The sequence below is a fragment of the Pygocentrus nattereri genome, chromosome 20 (genome assembly GCF_015220715.1).
Source record: "Pygocentrus nattereri isolate fPygNat1 chromosome 20, fPygNat1.pri, whole genome shotgun sequence".
NCBI lineage: Eukaryota > Metazoa > Chordata > Actinopteri > Characiformes > Serrasalmidae > Pygocentrus > Pygocentrus nattereri.
The window spans coordinates 19,867,873-19,886,109 of NC_051230.1; the positions used below are offsets into that span (position 1 = coordinate 19,867,873).

Below are 18,237 nucleotides of genomic sequence, written 5' to 3' on the forward strand. Positions count from 1 at the left end.
CAGCATATGGTCTCACAAGGGGTCTGAGAATCTCATCTCGGTACCTAATGGCAGTCAGGCTACCTCTGGCGAGCACATGGAGGGCTGTGTGGCCCTCCAAAGAAATGCCACCCCACACCATTACTGACCCACTGCCAAACCGGTCATGCTGAAGGATGTTGCAGGCAGCAGATCTCGCTCCATGGCATCTCCAGACGTCACGTCCAGTCACGTCTGTTACATGTGCTCAGTGTGAACCTGCTTTCATCTGTGAAGAGCACAGGGCGCCAGTAGCGAATATGTTGGGCTGTGAGCACAACCCCCATCTGTGGACGTCGGGCCCTCATACCATCCTCATGGAGTTGGTTTCTAACCGTTTGTGCAGACACATGCACATTTGTGGCCTGCTGGAGGTCATTTTGCAGGGCTCTGGCAGTGCTCCTCCTGTTCCTCCTTGCACAAAGGCGGAGGTAGCGGTCTTGCTGCTGGGTTGTTGCCCTCCTATGGCCTCCTCCACGTCTCCTGGTGTACTGGCCTGTCTCCTGGTAGTGCCTCCAGCCTCTGGACACTACGCTGACAGACACAGCAAACCTTTTTGCCACAGCTCGCATTGATGTGCCATCCTGGATGAGCTGCACTACCCGAGCCACTTGTGTGGGTTGTAGAGTCCGTCTCATACTGAGTGTGTCTTGCTAATTGGCAATAATTTCCACCTGTTGTCTATTCCATTTGCACAACAGCTGTGAAATTGATTGTCAATCAGTGCTGCTTCCTAAGTGGACAGTTTGATTTCACAGAAGTTTGATTTACTTGGAGTTATATTGTGTTGTTTAAGTGTTCCCTTTATTTTTTTGAGCAGTGTATATTCTGTTTGTTTTCTTAAGTCTATTAAGACCTTAAGCACCTTTAGGTCTGAGCTAAAGAAAAGAGTCCTTCCTTTCTATCGATTTAATCTTCCAATTATGTAGCTCACTTCATTTTCAAAGCATTAGAAGAAGAAAAGAAAAAACAGACAGATATTCAAGCCCTTTATCATTGTTTTATTACCCTGAACACATGATATCTGCTTTACATCCACTGAAAGTTCAACAAATGGAGTCAAGATGTTCAATACCAAAAGTGACAAAGTTTTCAGGTAACAAACACAATGTCTTGCCTTTTTGACCCTTGTGATTTTCTCAATGTCTCTAAGCCCATGTGGTGATGTCAAATTTAAGCTCCATTATGGGGAAAGGAATAGGCTTGGGAAGAAAACATGTTCATCAGCATCTTCCAAGTAATACCCTTTAGAATATTGCATCAGGATGCTTTGCAAACATTCCCACATCGGGTATTATTCAAAACCATTCATTTCACTGGCTGAGTTCTTGCCAAAACCCCAATCTTATCACTGCTCTGTATTCATATGAGCAGCCTGGTACGATACTGTTGTGATAGAAACAAAACTCCCTCTGCGTTTTCTATACATGGGAAATGTACAGTTAAAGGATTCTTACTCTCAAAGATACATGTCTGGAGTTCATCCGTTCCCTGAAAACTCTTTTTCTGCTTGGCATGCCACTGCGACCGACTTTTACTGCACCAAATATACTTGTCTCCGCCATCAGTAATGTGACAGCACTAGTCTATAACAGATGACGGAGAGCTCAGCAGCCTGGAACATTTACAATATTGTCCCATCACGTTGCATTTGGAAGCCTGCTCTGAAAGTAGCAGACCGACTTACATTGCTAAGTGTTAACCTTTCAAGCATGGTCAAATATTTGATGCAAATAGTTTCATTAAGCAAGTAAATACCTGCATTGTTCACTCTACAGAGGTGCTGGAGTATGATCCAGTAAATATTGTACTGTTATAAACAACAGGGTTCTTTGGAGTGATGCCATAAAAGAACTACCTTTGATTCCCTGATGGACCTTTCCAAAGAAAAGGGATTTCACCAATTTATCAAAACCTCTATGCAATTTAGTAATGTGAAATGGTGCATTGTGAAGATATACAGTCAGATTTAGGGATGGTGAAAGGAACCAGATGTCATGATGTCTAGACATACTTATATTTAATATTGGTAATGATAAAATAACGGAAAATCTTTTTTCTTTAGGTACCATTGTGCCTTGTACGTGTACACCCTTACCAGGAATGTATTAAATAACAGACAACAAAAATAACAACAAAAAGAATGTTTCAGCCCAAAACCTTCGTATTTCAAAACATCAAAATTCAGTAAAACAAAGTCTCAGACATCATGTAACATATCTGTAAACATTTCTTGTAATATTTTTATGTGAGGTAGTTTTTAGAGCCTTTAAACACTTCAGATGTCTGGTGCCTATCACCACCATTGTAAAAGATTCTCCAGAATGGTGCATTTCTCTTTAACCTACTGTGAAAGACTTTGTTTCTTAATGATTGAATTAGGCTTTTTTTTTTTTTTTAAATGGTGGAGTTGAGGTTTTACACTAGTTTACTGTACTTCCAAGCCAAGAACCTTTATTTGGAGAGTGTATACAGCATATTTGTTTGCATTATTTATTATACCTGCATGTCTTCACTAATAGGTAAAACTGACGATGCACAGTCAGTCCGGTGACATGCCATGTTCTTTTCAGCCAGTGTTTCAATAAAGGCAAAAGACACGCACACAATTCTAAATGTCTCTGAAAAAACTGTCAGTGTACATTTACAGACATGAGAGCTTTGCTTGTGGGAAAAAAGAAAGATACACTACGTACTAGACAGGTGCTGTAAGCTCACTGATTCAGAACAAAACAAAAAACAAGTACTTTTATCATGTATTTTTTATTAATCTCACACTAAAGCAATGGTTTAAAGTAGACTGGAAAATGAATGGCTTTTATTTAGTCATCAATGAACTATGTATTATGTATTATGTCTAGGTCAGGGATTGTATATAAATTGCTCATTCACAGTGGTCCCATCACTAACCAGCTGAAACCTTCGTAGGACAACACATCAGCAGGCCATATAGTTGAATATCTAATCACAAAACATTTATAATACTCAACTATAATACTTCAATACTTTTTGGCAACTAAAATAAAAAACCCATATATATATATATATATATATATATATATATATATATATATATATATGCAGAATATTTTCCACACTGTCACAAGTATCACATGGCACTGACAGCTTTATAACAATAGCAGATATGAATGTAAATGCTTACATGAATGGTTTCACAGGTACTGCAGTTTAAAGATGACTCAAAATGTAGAGAGGGAATGAAGAAACCGCTGATTTTGGCTTTGCAATCCTCAAATGCAGTGACAATCTTTATTTCCAGAGTAAAAACACTCATTAAATACAACCTGGATGTTGTAAGGGAGATAATGAACAGAGACAATGGAGTCTGACTTGAGAAAGCTTAGTTTTGTTTTTTTCACCCCCAAATACCACCTAGTGGCTAATTACATGCTAGCCTCACTTCAGAAAGAGGGCCATCAGTCAGCAGGTTTGCTTTCTTAATGATGTTTATAGACCTCATCAGTCTCTCTGGGTTCATTGCGAGGGCAGAGTGAAGCTAGTTGGCACGCATCTGTTGCTGTAATCACATCCATCTAGCGAAGACAGCAAACAGAGTGTGCTTTAATTTACAGGGAGGAAATTGAGGTGCAGGAATTTATGTTATTCAGAAATCAGTGTGGCTAAGCAAGCAGCTTTCACATTTACACAGGAAATAGTTGATAATTAACCCTTAGAAGTTGCAGTCTTATTCAGCACTATCAAAAGCATGGTAAGGTAAATTGTGGCTCACTGAAACAAATGGAGGAACTCATCCCTGCACAACAGCTATAGCTTAGATTTATTTCCTATTCTTTCTTATGCTGATATGGATTTTTAACATTTACAGATTTTTTGACCATCTTTAATGGAATATCATATTTAAGAATATAACAAATCACATTTTGAAAAGTTGTTACTACAAACACTTGGGGCTCCTGCTGGTGTGGGTTCATGACTTGTTTGCTGATACAGCCCCTTGCTGGAGAAGCATCAGACAGCAACATGTGCTTTAGTTGAGTTCAGCAAGACACTCTAGATATCAAATACAGATGCCTGTGGGAAACAATGAAGTATTTTCATAATTTTACAACTCATCTGAACCATCGGACATGTAAGCTGTATGAAAAATATTTAGAATTTTCCTCAGATGGTTTGGTGCACTCTGGGAAACCCCCAAAAGAGAGCTTAACGGCTTAATAATCCCCTGACACAATGCATTGTTTCACCAGTATAAGGGAATTAGAAGGGAACATATTATTTAATATTATTTAGAAAGCGGTTTACATTAATTGAGGCCTTCAATTCAGTTCTATATCAGTATCTTTTCACAAAGCAGTGATTATCACCTTTGAAGCAACTTGTGTCAGTGCCTTAGTCATTTTCTATTGTGAGCAGAACGCTCTCTCCTAGTGAGCAGCACTGTTTAACATTTATCAATGGTTAGATAGATAAGACAGTTGGCTTCACATCTACTGAATGATGGCTTGAAAATCCTCACTGCGTTCACTCATTTGCCATTAGCTTACTGTCAATTATTGCCAATATCTAATTATATCTATATAATATCACCCAGATCTCACTGCCATGGCCTTGTGAACACAATCCTGTGTTCACAACAAAACATCCTTTATGTTTTTTCCCTGTTTTTGTAACGACTTGACATTAAAAAAACTACAAAAAAATGTAACTTGGCTTGAGTCTGCTGATATATCTTGTAAAACATCCATCAATGCAATTCATTGCATAATTCACTATATTATCACACATGCCATTACACAATTACATCTGAGCATAGCAACCATAATATGTCTCAACTTCTAAGGCTTAAAGATCACAAGGAAGATTTGTGTCAAGGTGTACTTGCAAATGATTATGATAAACGTTTATTCTGTATGAATTTTATTCCACTTCTTTACATTCTAATCCTACATCCTTGCACAAGTAAATAAGATTTATAGGCCACACTCCACAATAAGCTCCACACACTGGATGTGCTGTGGCAGTACACCATATGGAGACAAAATCAGAGTAACACAGTAACAGTGAAAATTTCATCTGCTATTTGAGAGGCAAAATTAAAACGAACTTCTGACATCTACTCTGCTTTCCATGCAATGCTGAAGAATGCAGAAAACTGCAGAAAGAAAAAATTGAACAAATTAATAGCAGTCACAGAAGTGTAGGAACCGTTTCAAATTTCCAGTTAAGTAAGTGGAAGCATCCAGATTGCTCAGCAGCTTCCGTTCTTACACTAATGTATCAGTGAAAGTTCATTAAAAGTGTGCATTTGCAAGTTTAATTACTGAGCTCCTGCAGGATGTGCAAAATTATCCACTGGGCAAACATGCACATGTCGACAACTGCATCACGCTTGGGAGACAAATTGAGAACTGCTTTCAGGCAACTTGAAAACCCACAAAAACAAATTTCATTGACAACTCTCAGCTCAGTGCTCAACACCCACATGCCAGTATTGATACTATGTCAAACACATGATGGTAAGGCCCAACAGATATGAGCATTTTGGGGTTAATACCAATTTTAGGGGGCTTTCACTCCAACTCCACCAGATATCTTGAAAATGGGCGTCTTTTTAGCATCAGTTAGCTGGAGCCAAGCTTGTATTGGGATGTGGGGCATGCTTGGCCTGCTAACTAAGCTATTGCTAATCCAAACCACTCACTCAACTTCTGGTCTCCCAGACATTAGTTTTTAATCATCATTATCATCTTCAATTGTTTCGGAGCTCCAGTCAGTCACACTCAAACCTGTACTGGGATGGGTGGCACTGTTTGGTTTTGTAACCTGCTTGCTAAGCCAGTGTTAAGTTAGCTGATCAGGCTACAAATCCAAACACCACGGAACAGGTTTAGTTCCTGTCCCGTCTACACCACTCAGCAACAATCCCTCATATATGAAACAATATTATCTAAACTTTGGCTGCTGCTTTAATTAGTGAGAGTTTAACTCTTTCTGTGCAGAACAGAGCGCTCTCTCCCAGTTAGCAACACAGGTTATCATTTATCAATGCTTAGATAAATTGAATGATGGCTTGAAAATAATGCACTGTGTTCACTTATTTGGTGACCATTTCTGATTTGAGTACACCTGAAAGGGAGCTTGAGACAGAGGAAAACCCCCCAAGACCACACCCCACCCCTTGACTCACCACTTTGGCCTCCAACATTTTGGACAAGATTTACACCTGTCGTCTGGAAATTGGAAATCTGAATACCACCAATGCTGTTCCCAAAAAACTATCTGCAAACATATTGTTGATACCCAAGAAACCAGTGGTCATCAATATCAGCTAAGTGATATATCAGTCAGGCTCTAATGGAGAAGTAATAGTAAATCAGCATAAGGATAATGAGTCTTCAGAGAGCAGATGAAAGATAATTTCTCAGAGATTCTTGGAGTCAAAAAGCTGTTGGGCTTCCTACAAACAATTATTTCATTCATTATTTTAGCTGTCTGTTTAAGAATCAATATGCCATAAGTCACATTAACACTGGAAATTGTGAGTAATTAAAGGTCACAAGGCAGATTTGTGCTCTCTGTGTGCTTGCAAATGATTATAATTCTGAATAAGTGTGACAGATTAATACCCACAATAAAATGTATACATACTTCATTCTGCACTCTTTAGTGCCAAAGGTGTTAGCCTATGACTCGCAATAACTCAGCTGCAATAATTTTTAAATATACAGCATCCCCTCTACTACAGATTTAAAATTTACAAGAAATCATGCCCGTTTTGTCCATCTCATCCGTCGTGTTCACAGTTCTGAATCTGTACTAGTCTCACATTTTTTAACTCAAGATGCTTTAAAATTACATTCATGTATTTGGAACATGGGAATTCAAATCAAATGTAAAATGTGATGGTACACCACTTCTGGTGTGCTAGGGTTCATAAATAACCAAAATGTGAATTCACACCACTTGCAAGTGAGTAGTCCCCTGACATGCATGACAAGCTGTGATGCTTGTTCACACTGTGTATCCAGCAGTGCAAAGGCTAAGATTATACCACAGCCTGATGGTTGAGTATTAAATAATTCTCTAGTGTTCCTCATATTTCATGCATCCAAGCTGAAATCATTATTCTCCATGCAAAGGGCTTTTAAAATATACTTCTCATAGATCACAGTATGACTTATTTTAATAAATGGAAGAGGGTGAGCAATGTCACTGGCATTGGTGAGCTGTAAACCATAGTTTACAAAGTTTACCCAGTGGGCAGCCTGTCCGCCAGAGACTAACTCTAAAAATTCAGCACAGTAGTACTTCCAGGGTGTCCGAGGTACTCGTGTGACCAACCAAAATTCTGGCTTTACCACAGTCTGGAAGTCTAGAAATTCCAGAGGGGTACCGTCAGGATTCTGAGGAGCAGTGGCGGTGTGACTTTTGCTCATGGTCCAATCTGAATACAGCAACTGGTGGTAGGGCTGAAGGAATTTGCAGAATATATCTAACTGTGATTTTTCTGGACAATACTGTTACTCAGATTTAAACTGTAATTATTTTTTAAAGTAAAGTCCAGGCATATTGTCAGGATCAAGAAGGGAAATATCATCCATGAGAAAGGAAAAACAATAGCAAGGAAAAAAAATAGAATGGCTAAAAATAACATAGGACTGTACGCTTACTTTTTTAGCTCATAGCACTGGTGTTACACAAAAAATCTAGCAACATGCAGAAGAATACACTTGAAAGCATGTTTTACAATTCAAAAACAACTGAGGGAAACTGGTAGGTTTTTGTGTTGGATGAATAACAAAGACTACCATATCAGATAAGCTAAGGAGCTAACACAATGAAGTATCACAATGTAGGCTGATGAGGATTCGTCTTTCACACAAGGTATTTTCTCCTCAGTGAACGATGTGGCAACGTTATTTGTCAGATAAATCTCTCTGGACCTCTGGACATTTGCCCTTCTCAGGCACATCCTCAACAACATGTCCTTGGTAATGCACTCACATTAAGGCACTCATGTTTTGGAGTATAATGAAACATATATTCTTGCAAATACAAGCAGAAACTTTTCATTGTACTGAATTGTTGGCCTGTACATTTTCACCTCCTGTGATGAAATGTAATATGTGACCAAACAGTGACAATATTTGAATACTGGCACCTCAAACAGTTAACCAACTACTCGAGTACCCGTGTACATCTCTATGAAATATATCCATCTTTTCTGGCTTTAAATTTAAATGCTGGATGCCTGTATTTTTCATAACACATGTATTTGGTTGCTTCTGTTTGGTTTACCTTATCTACAGGTAGTCCATGAGCTACGTGTTATTGAGTTCAACTTCCCCACTAAAAACCTGTTAAGACAAAACTGTAGCTAATGTTAGCTATAAAACAAAATTGCAGCTTTTGTTTTCAAAAAACTTTCAAATTGCAATTTCAATATAAAAACAATTTATCTTTCAGCTATAACTGATAGCTAACAATTTTTATTTGCTTGCTAGCTCACTTGCAATGGTGTGAATTCATTACTTGTAAACACAGGTAACTCCCAAACAGGAATATATATCAAATGTATACAGCAAAATACAGCTAAAACACTACACACCATACATTAGATAACACTATGTAATGAAAATTGGCTACCACCAGTTGGTGGCTGGAATGCCTTTATTCCATAACCCCTCTGTTTAGAGAGAAGCTCCATCTATGCTGCTTTCAGATACCTTTTCCAGGTCCTCCATGACCAAGTCTTGCTCATTTACATGATTGACCCTACGGGAGCTGTGGTTTTCCACACTGTTGAGAGAGATGGGCTCAGTAGAGGGCTGAAGGTTAGCTGGCAACACAGCGTTACCCTGTACCCTATGCGAATATGTCTTCCGTCGGTGGCCGCCCACTGAGCACAGCCTAAACTTAAAAATGGCTTGGAATCCACGGCGGAAGTTCTCATTGTAGAAACCGTAAATTATGGGGTTGACACTGCTGTTGAAGAAGGCTAGCCAGTGAGCAAAAGGATAGATGTAGATGTTAATAAGCCTGTACTGGTGCTCAGTGAGCCGAGCATAGTCTGTGAGCATCATCAGGGTCCACAAAGGCAACCAGGACAAGATGAAGAGCAAAGCCACGATGAGAAGCATTTTGATGACTCTCTGCTTCTTCTTGGATACATTGTGGCGGTTGTCATGGCCAGGCTTTCCGCCTGTTGGCACTGCAGTTTTGAACAGAGTAATCCCAATCCTCGCGTACATGATCACTATAAGAGAAAGAGGAGCCAGGTATATGTTTGCAAATAGAACAGTGGTGTAGATCTTTCTCATCTCCTGGTTGGGCCAGTTCTCCCTACACCAGTAGAAAGGACTTGTCCTGTTGCCATCCCCCAGAAACACACGGATGGATTGCTCTTTGGTAACTTGAAGCATGACTCCGGAGGGACACATGATCGATATGGCCAGGACCCAGATGATTACGATGATGAGCGTGGCCGTTGATATTGTGAGTTTCTGCTTGAAGGGATAAACAATGCATCTGAATCTGCAAAAGATGAAGTATGTCAATTCACTTTTGATAGATTCATAAAAACCTAAGATTGTAGGTAAGTAATATCTAGGCTAAGGTTTAGGCTAAATCTAGGTAAATACCTAGGTAATAAAAGGGGTACATCCAAAAACCAATCCATTTATACAGTTGCATGCAAAAGTTTGGTCATCCCGGTGAAATTACTATGCTATGGTATACTATGTTAAGCAGATAAATCAAACAAATAAATGTGCATTAGAGAGTGTGCACAAAAATGTGTCCCCTGTAGAGGATATGTTCCTTGACGAGGGTCATTTAAACTTTGAGTTACCACTGTACACTTTCCAACACAAGTTATCATTACGCCATCATAGCATTACCATTATCATTATAATCTGCCTATTAGATATCAATTTTGGGTTGACAAGTACTTGACCTTTTGTATCCCTGACATTATTACAAATTTGCAAACACATTTCCACAACCATATTTTGAAGGATTTTTTAATGGCATTTAAATCACATTACAACAGATATTTGCTTAAAAATATTGTCATTGAACAGATATCTAGATGTGCCTGAGATTTCAAACTGATATTTGTATTTGTATTCTGTAATAAATCTCTCTAGGATGAAGCAATCTGAACAAAGATTCAAGAAATTCAACAAGAAATGTGCTCCTCAGTATATGGAGTTTTGAACAAGCCGGGATGCCCCAGTGTCAAAGCGACAAGGAATGCGTCTGACAGCCGTTGTGACATTTAACCCCTGTACCCCTTCATGTGTCTGGCAGAAAACGCACTTCCAGCATCGCATGTAATCCAATTGATTACACATACGTCAAGATATGTCAGGTATTTTTTTGGTTCAGATTGTTTCGTACTAATGAAAGTTACAACTGAATATTCAGGGAATCTCCCTGTAAATGTTATATTTCTCTGTCATGCTAATCCAGGTCAGTGTACAGTGTTCCCTCGCCACTTCGCGGTTCACCTTTCGCGGACTCGGTGCATCGCGGGTTTTCAAAAAAATATTAATGGAAAAAATATATCCCAGGTTTTCTGCGGAACTCGATCTGTGTACTCGAATCCCAAAATGTATAAAAATATATTTAAAATATTAATTCTAACAATAAAGGAATGCTATAAATTATAAATGAATATTAACCAGACCACTGAGGTGATTATTTGTCTACTGTACGTATGTACCCACGTAGGTTTAGGAATTCAAAACATTTTACAGTAAGTGTAAAGGTACAATACATGCACAGAACAGTGTGGGAATGGTTAATAAGGGAATTGGAAAGGTTTCTGTAGTGTAAAAGTGTGGGGGAGGGTTAATAAAGCCTTAAAATAGTGTATAAATACTTAAATAAATATAGTGTCCCTATTTTGCGGATTTTCGTTTATATGAGGGAACACTGTAGTCCCAATATCTGCATTTTAATGTTAATGTGTCTGCATTGGCAGACATGTACATGTGTACACTTTGTAGGTTTGCATAACCATGCAAACTGACTTTTGTCCAGAAATTCATAGATGGCATCATTAGATCCCAAACAACAAGATGCTAATTTGGTTGTATCAGTGGCTTAAGAAGCAAATTAGCCTGTTGTCATTCTCACTCTGAACAATTCTGTTTGATTTGAGTTCTTGAATTTATGACGGTATCCATGTGTTCCAACATCTTTTACTTTAACTGTCATTTTCTAAAGTATACCAGTGAAAAGGCATAGTGGAGTCTCAGATGTGCATATCTTTCATGGGCTGATACTCAAACAGATTTTGAAGCAGAGAAAAACTGAAAGGACATTTCTTCTTTAGGTATGAATCCTGTCTCTCATTCAGTTATGGTGTCGGCTCAACCTTGTCTCAGGCTCTGTCCTCCCCATTTTGCATTTGAACGCATCCTCTATACAAAAGTCTCTTGCAAAACCAAACTGTTTAACCAAAATACATGCAGTTGTTGGTGAAAACTAGCAAGCTAAAATACTAGCAGGGCAAAAAAGACAAAAAAAGAAAGAAAAGAAATTCCAAAATACTTATTTTGAATGCACTTGAGTATGATGTAGGTGGGAACTATTCAGAACAGAGCTGGGCACATTTCTGTAGGTGGAAATAATGACAAGGTACTTCTCTTTTATACAGCTCTTTTATACAATTAAACCACACTCTGACGTCTATTCAGCTCTGTGATAAAGTTGAGACCTTTCTCTTTGAGGTGCTTGACAATGTTGCATGGCCAGTACTAGCAGCAGTAAGCTCCAGGCACTTCAAAAGATGCTATGGCAACTTTCATATGCATCAAAGAATGTGTGCTCCTGCTTTTATGCCTCAAAGATTGGAAGTGCTGTGAAGCACTGGGTAAGAGAACTATTACTCTGGAAAATGACTGACAAGAGAACAAAGTGTCAATCAAGACTTCCATATTGTGGCAGTTTTGACAGGACTGTGAAGGAATGTAAAAATGCTTTGATGCATTAGAAGATGATAATTTAACTGGATCGATTGTTGATAATCAGCTATAATCAATTATAATCAGAGTCGATCCAATGATTTCTGTGAAATTAAAAACTATATGTCCATAATTTTGAGTTCATTTTAATTTAACAGTATCATAGTTTTTGTAATTAAAGTAAAATATTGAAGTAATGTTATTTCAGTTTTAAATTTTATTTGGCAACAAACAGGTTAAATTCTTGAACTGCCCAACAGAAACGGATCCAATCAGGATTTTTATCTACATGATATCTTTGTCGATACAGCCAAGCTAGCTCTCCCTTTGGTTAATACTTCAAGAGCTGGACGTATGGTCTAATGCATCGACAACAGGGGCAGCTCTATCACAAAGCTCTTTACAGAAAGAGTCACCAAAACTGCTAAATATAAGGTAAAATATATGTTAATGTCTGTTAGTAAGCAGTTAAAACTGTATTTTACTAGCATCAAGTCAATGTTTAATTGTGAAAGGCCAAAAAACATTAATGTGAATAGCTTTTAGCTTAGTGCTAACACACTTTTGGAATCCCATATGGGCATTTGCAGAAATTAAAGGTATTTTTCTTCTTGACATTTATAGCTTAAACTGAAGGCCTTAACTCTAATCATCATGGCTCGCCACTGATAATAATAATATTCAATAAACAATGACTTTTCTCCATGCAGTTCTCAGGCTATAATCAATATCTCTCCCAAAAACATGGTTTGTTGTTTTCAATGTTGATATTTCACTACTGTGCAAATAGTTCCTTCAGTCACATTTATGTATTCAGTGTATTTTTAAAAATTGTACAAAAAAAAAAAAATCTAAACAAATCAACTCATGGCAACATCTGAAATTTCATGAGGCACTAAAATATTTTCTAAAGAATTGTTACTGAATTGAACCAGGACGTCAATGATTTACACCTCTATCTTATAAGTTCCTACAGTCTGATGACTTAATCCAGTATTAAGCTCCAGTATGTCAGTATTCTTGAGCTTAATTCAAGCTGTCCATAGAAAAATTGCATTGTTGGCCCCTCAAATAATTTTTAATCTCAACTTCTCAGTCCCATCCTACCCTGGACTTTGCAAACGAATCAAATTTTGGTCTTTTGAAAAAATTACCCAGCAACACATCATCTCCAGAGTGAACGCTGAAATTCACTTTGGTCTGGATGGCAAATAAATCCTCCCTGAAGGAGGCCTTCCAAGGCTGTCCTGACATGCCAATCTTGAAGCAGAAGCCTCTTCATAAAAGAAAGATGTGCCTCAGGAGCCACGGCATAGTCCTGGATTCATGATTTTTCTCCTAGCTCCATGATTCCTACTAAAGCAGAAGAATCTCAAACCAGCAGTGTTTCAACAACATGGATACTTCCAAAAGTTGGAATTTGTCAGCCTCTGCACCATCTGCTCAGCTCAGGGGAGAATGGGAAAATCCATTCATTCTATGAAAGATGCCAAGTCCTAACCCAGAAACCCTGAAGCAGATGTTGAGAACTGAGTGAAGCGGTGGGGAAATCCAGACTTTGTTTATGCTTGGTTATCTGGTTAAAGCTGTATTTACAGGTTTCATGCTTCTTTCCAGAAACCTGCTTCTTTCCTGAAACCTTTATCCAGTACTCAGAGAGGCAAGGGCATTTGCAAATATATAGGGGGAACGAAGGATCATGTAGCAGATCCAGTACAAAACACTGCTATGCTATAGACAATGCATCACAGAGAGAATGCTGATGAATGTAAAGTTCAAGCTCACACTGTCCTTGTATACATGTAATGAAATAAAACTTTCAACACAATTTAGCACGGATGGCATCAGTTAACTACCTTTTCTCACACTCCCTGTTTTCAAGCTGAAAGATATGGAGTAAAAATGACTATGCTGGAATGATTGCTGAGTTAATATTCTAGTGGCATTGGTCTGTTTATTTAAAAGACTGATTGCCTTTCTCAGTGTAAATTTCAAGCCACATGTCATCTAATATGGCTTTCTGTTGTCTTAGCGTGGCTGTAATGTAATGTAGTAATGTCAAAGTGCTGAGTGGCTCTCTGTGATGTGCTAAGAACAGTACTAGATGTCGCTGAATACGGTGCATATTGACATCGAATGTGAGCACCGGTGTGTGTAGCTTCAATAAAGGCTAAGCCATTTACACAATTGACTAAAATTCAAGCTACAATACAAATGAGACACCAGTTTGTGGTGGCATTTATGAATGTACTCTTTGCAGTTCAGCCTATATTATCTGTGGCCATTCAGCCTTGTTTTATATAAAGCATTAACTGAGCTGAAATTATGGCCTCCTCTGACTCTTCATCTACACAAAGCACAATATTTCTCATGGAGTCTGCTAAAGGGGGCATGCTGGCCCATGTTTAACTTCATATTTTCAAATAAGAAACAGTTTTTCTCTCAAAATCAAATATACTGCTCTCTCCACAACCCCTCATAAACATATATTTTTAAGAGCTTTTCTCATACATGTAACTATAAATACATATTTCAGTGTAATTAAATTACAACTGATGCCAAAAATATTCCAGGGGAATAAATCTTCGGAAAGCCACGACTCAGATTAAATTTCTAAACTGATTAGACCAATGATTTTTAGTAAATGTGTTGAGATTAGATTTGGCCCCATCGATTGATCAGGAAAGAAAACATGGGGTGGGTTGGTGACGTGCATCTTACCCTTGGGGTTTCTTGCTTCATGTTACCCTACACAAATTTTAATCAACAATCTGTCTCACGGCTAATCCTCCTGGTCTTTAACCACCCTAATTTTATCATCAAATGCTTCATGAACTTGCTTCTTTAATGAAAACTAAAATGCTATTCTCTGTTCATTCTGTTTTAAACACTATTTCATTTCCTGTCATGTTGTCACATCACTACCAGAAATGGCAAATAAAATTAAAAGTCTATGAAAATATGTGAAATTATTAGCTTTCTGATCTGAAACCTAGTCCTGCTGCCTCTGTTCTGATTTATTATAAATGCAAGTGGTTGGATAACCTGTTATGCACCATAAGCCACACAGGTTACAACTTATGTTGCTGAAATATGACTATTTTTTCCACACAATAATCAGCCTCATAACAGAATGTGAGTGCTTGGTTCAGTCTGCTGAAATAGTTTGCTGGGTCTGCATCCGGACTACAGTCTGACAGTTGATGACCCCTTTTGTAAATATACAGGGTGATTCAAAAAGATTAATCTGATTTCTAAATGATTTATTCATTTGTACATCATTAATTTTACAAGTGCTCAATATGAACCTCCTCCAGCTGTACGGATATCAACACGATAGTCAAATTCATTCCATACTCGGTTGAGCATGTCTGGTGTCACTGAACTCATGGCTTTTTCAATATGATTAAGGAGATCATCCAGTGCTGTGGAACCAATGACGAACGCTCTGAGCTGTTGGAGGTCCACTGCACAGTTATGACAGATTCACCTTTATTGAAGTGGAGAATGCAGAACACTTTCTGCTCAGGGGTCGCCGTCTCCTTGCAGACTGAAGGGACTTCTTCCAGTGCCAGCCAGAAACTTTATGACCCACCCTTTTTGAGTTGGTATGTTCCTATGCACCTCATGGTTGTAAAACATGGTGCTTTGAAATCAGATTAATCTTTTTTTTTTAATCACCCTGTACTTGTACTTGGTCTGAAAATATTCACACAAAAAAAATCACTACGTACAACTGAAGACAGATACAGCTTGAACTTTAGTAAACAAACATCACTCACCGCTGCCCCTAAGCATGTTAGAGCAGCACGTCAGAGGTTAAACCTTTGTTGTTTCCCTGAGCCGCATGACATCTCAATAAATGCATGCATTTGCCTCAACCATACAGATGAGAGCATACCATATCACATTCATCTGATTGTGAAGGCTAACAACTGTGATCAGGCAGTTATGTAATAATTGTGTCAGGCCTAGGAATAATGATAATTGTAATTTCCACCTTATTTTGCTTACACAGAAGCTGTGCTTGCAACCAAATCTAGTCTGAGAGTCCTTCACATGGACACATGTTGACAAAAGCTTATATGACTTTAATCACCAACTTGTTACCTAAAACGTAGCACAGTTTTGAAGTAGCTTACAAGAACACAGCAAGTGCTAGCTAGGCTTAAATACAGCCTCTGTATAATAATGTAAATTTGATCTTTTTGTTCTACATTTTTACATGGATTTTAAAATGCAAAATTAATTTCTCTTCCACTTTATTAGTATCTTTCAGATGTTAGTATTTTGGTTTTAAACAAGTATATTAATAAAACTGACATTAACAGTTGGTAAAGCTGTAGTTATTCAGAAGCAATATTCCATTTTTTACTGAAATGTTTTTATTTTTTCTTCTACACACATCAATGTTCCTATAATCTGATGTGTATGTGTGTATCTATCAATTAAACTGTCTGTCTGTCTTATAGATAGCTAATCTATAAAGCAATACGGTTGGAAAATATATCAGTTTATTACAACATAGAATTATAGTGAATTAATTTTGTTTGCACTTTGTTTCATCAGACTTTTCTAGCAAGTATTACAGTTAACCCCTTGTCTGTTACAATTAACTCGCCCATAGGGTAAACTGTAACACTGAACTTCGTCATTTTCAGTGAAATTGTACATGAGCAGTAGGTGCTAGAAACAAAGTTCAAGTGCTCGTTTGTAGCAGAGATGTATATGGTGCTTGTATAAAAACATGTTTTTATAATACTTAAATATTTTAAAAAATATTTTGCAAAATCATAAATGCATTGTGGCCTGCTCAGCCCTACATCTAAAAGGTGAACCAACAAAGTAGGTGTGTCTAATAGAGTGGACAGTGAGTGGAAAAAACTCCAGCAGCACTGCTGTGTCTGATGCACTCATACCAGCACACACACTAACACACACTTTGGTGGGCTTGCGGGGGTCTTGACCATTGAAGAACAGGGTGAAAGATGGCTAACAAAATATGCAGTGAAACAGATGGACAGTCTGTTATTATAGAACTACAAAGGGCACCTACGTGGTATGCAGAGCTGATAAAATGGACAATGAGTGTAAAAACAAGGATGGTTTTAATGTTATGGCTGATCGGTGCAACTTTGAAAAAGAGATATTAATAGTTAATTCAGATTTGTTTTAATTAGTAGATATGGCAAACATATATATATACATTATTTTGCCTTCAGAACTGCCTTAATTCTTTGTAGCATACTTTCAACAAGCTGTTGGAAACGTTCCTCAGAGATTTTGGTTGGTTATTTGAGTTCCTGTTGCCTTTCTATCATCTGGAAGCAGTCTGCCCATTCTCCTCTGACCTCTCACATCAACAAGGCATTTTCGTCCACACAACTGCCACTCACTGGGTGTTTTCTCTTTTTCGGACCGTTCTCTGTAAACCCTAGAGATGGTTGTGCGTGAAAATCCCAGTAGATCAGCAGTTTCTGAAATACTCAGACCAGCCCGACTGACACCAACAACCATGCCACGTTCAAAGTTACTTAAATCACCTTTCTTCCTCATTCTGATGCTCGGCCTGCACTTCAGCAAGTTGTCTTGACCACCTCTACATGCCTAAATGCACTGAGATGCAGCCATGTGATTGGCTGATTAGATATTTGTGTTAACAAGCAACTGAACCTAACTGTACCTAATAAAGTGGCCGGTGAGTGTATATAAGTACAGGTTTGCTAGATTAAGGTGCAGAGGATCAGAGTGAGCCTGATGAGATGTGGATGAGGTATATAGTCTGATACACCAGCACTACTGACTGTTTAGCAGCCTGATAGCCCATGGGAAAAAACTGTCTCAGAACTGGCTGCTTCTGTACATCCTCCCGTGAGAACAGACAGTGGCTTGGGTGGGTGGAGTCCGTTAGAATCCTCCTGGTCTTCCTCAGGCAGCTGCTGGTCCATAAATCCAGGAGGTTTGGGAGCTGTACCCCGGTAATATGCTGGGCTGTCCACATCACCCTCTGCAGAGCTTTCCGCTCAATAGCAGTGCAGTTTCTGCACCAGGTGGTGATAGAGCATGTTACAACGCTCTCTACAGTACATGTGTAGAATGTTCTGAGGATGTGGGGGTTGATGCCAAACCTCTTCAGCTGCCTGAGGTGGAAGAGGTGCTGTTGTCCCTTTATTGCCACCTGTGTGGTATGTTGTTCTCATGGTACTAAAGGGTCAGAAAGCTGACCTCCTCTCTGTAGGCCTCCTCATTGTCATTGCCCACTCAG

The 18,237-nt window shown here is 38.5% G+C and overlaps 1 protein-coding gene across 1 annotated transcript in view; it reads right to left on the minus strand.

Moving 5' to 3' along the window:
- Positions 1-3,105: 3,105 nt before the first annotated feature.
- Positions 3,106-18,237, minus strand: part of npffr2a (neuropeptide FF receptor 2a) — a 40,997-nt gene continuing 25,865 nt past the window's right edge. Inside the window, exon 4 of the mRNA XM_017695509.2 lies at positions 3,106-9,534. Coding sequence (XP_017550998.2) covers positions 8,691-9,534 — 844 coding nt within the window. The 3' untranslated portion in view covers positions 3,106-8,690. The remainder of the gene's footprint in view (positions 9,535-18,237) is intronic.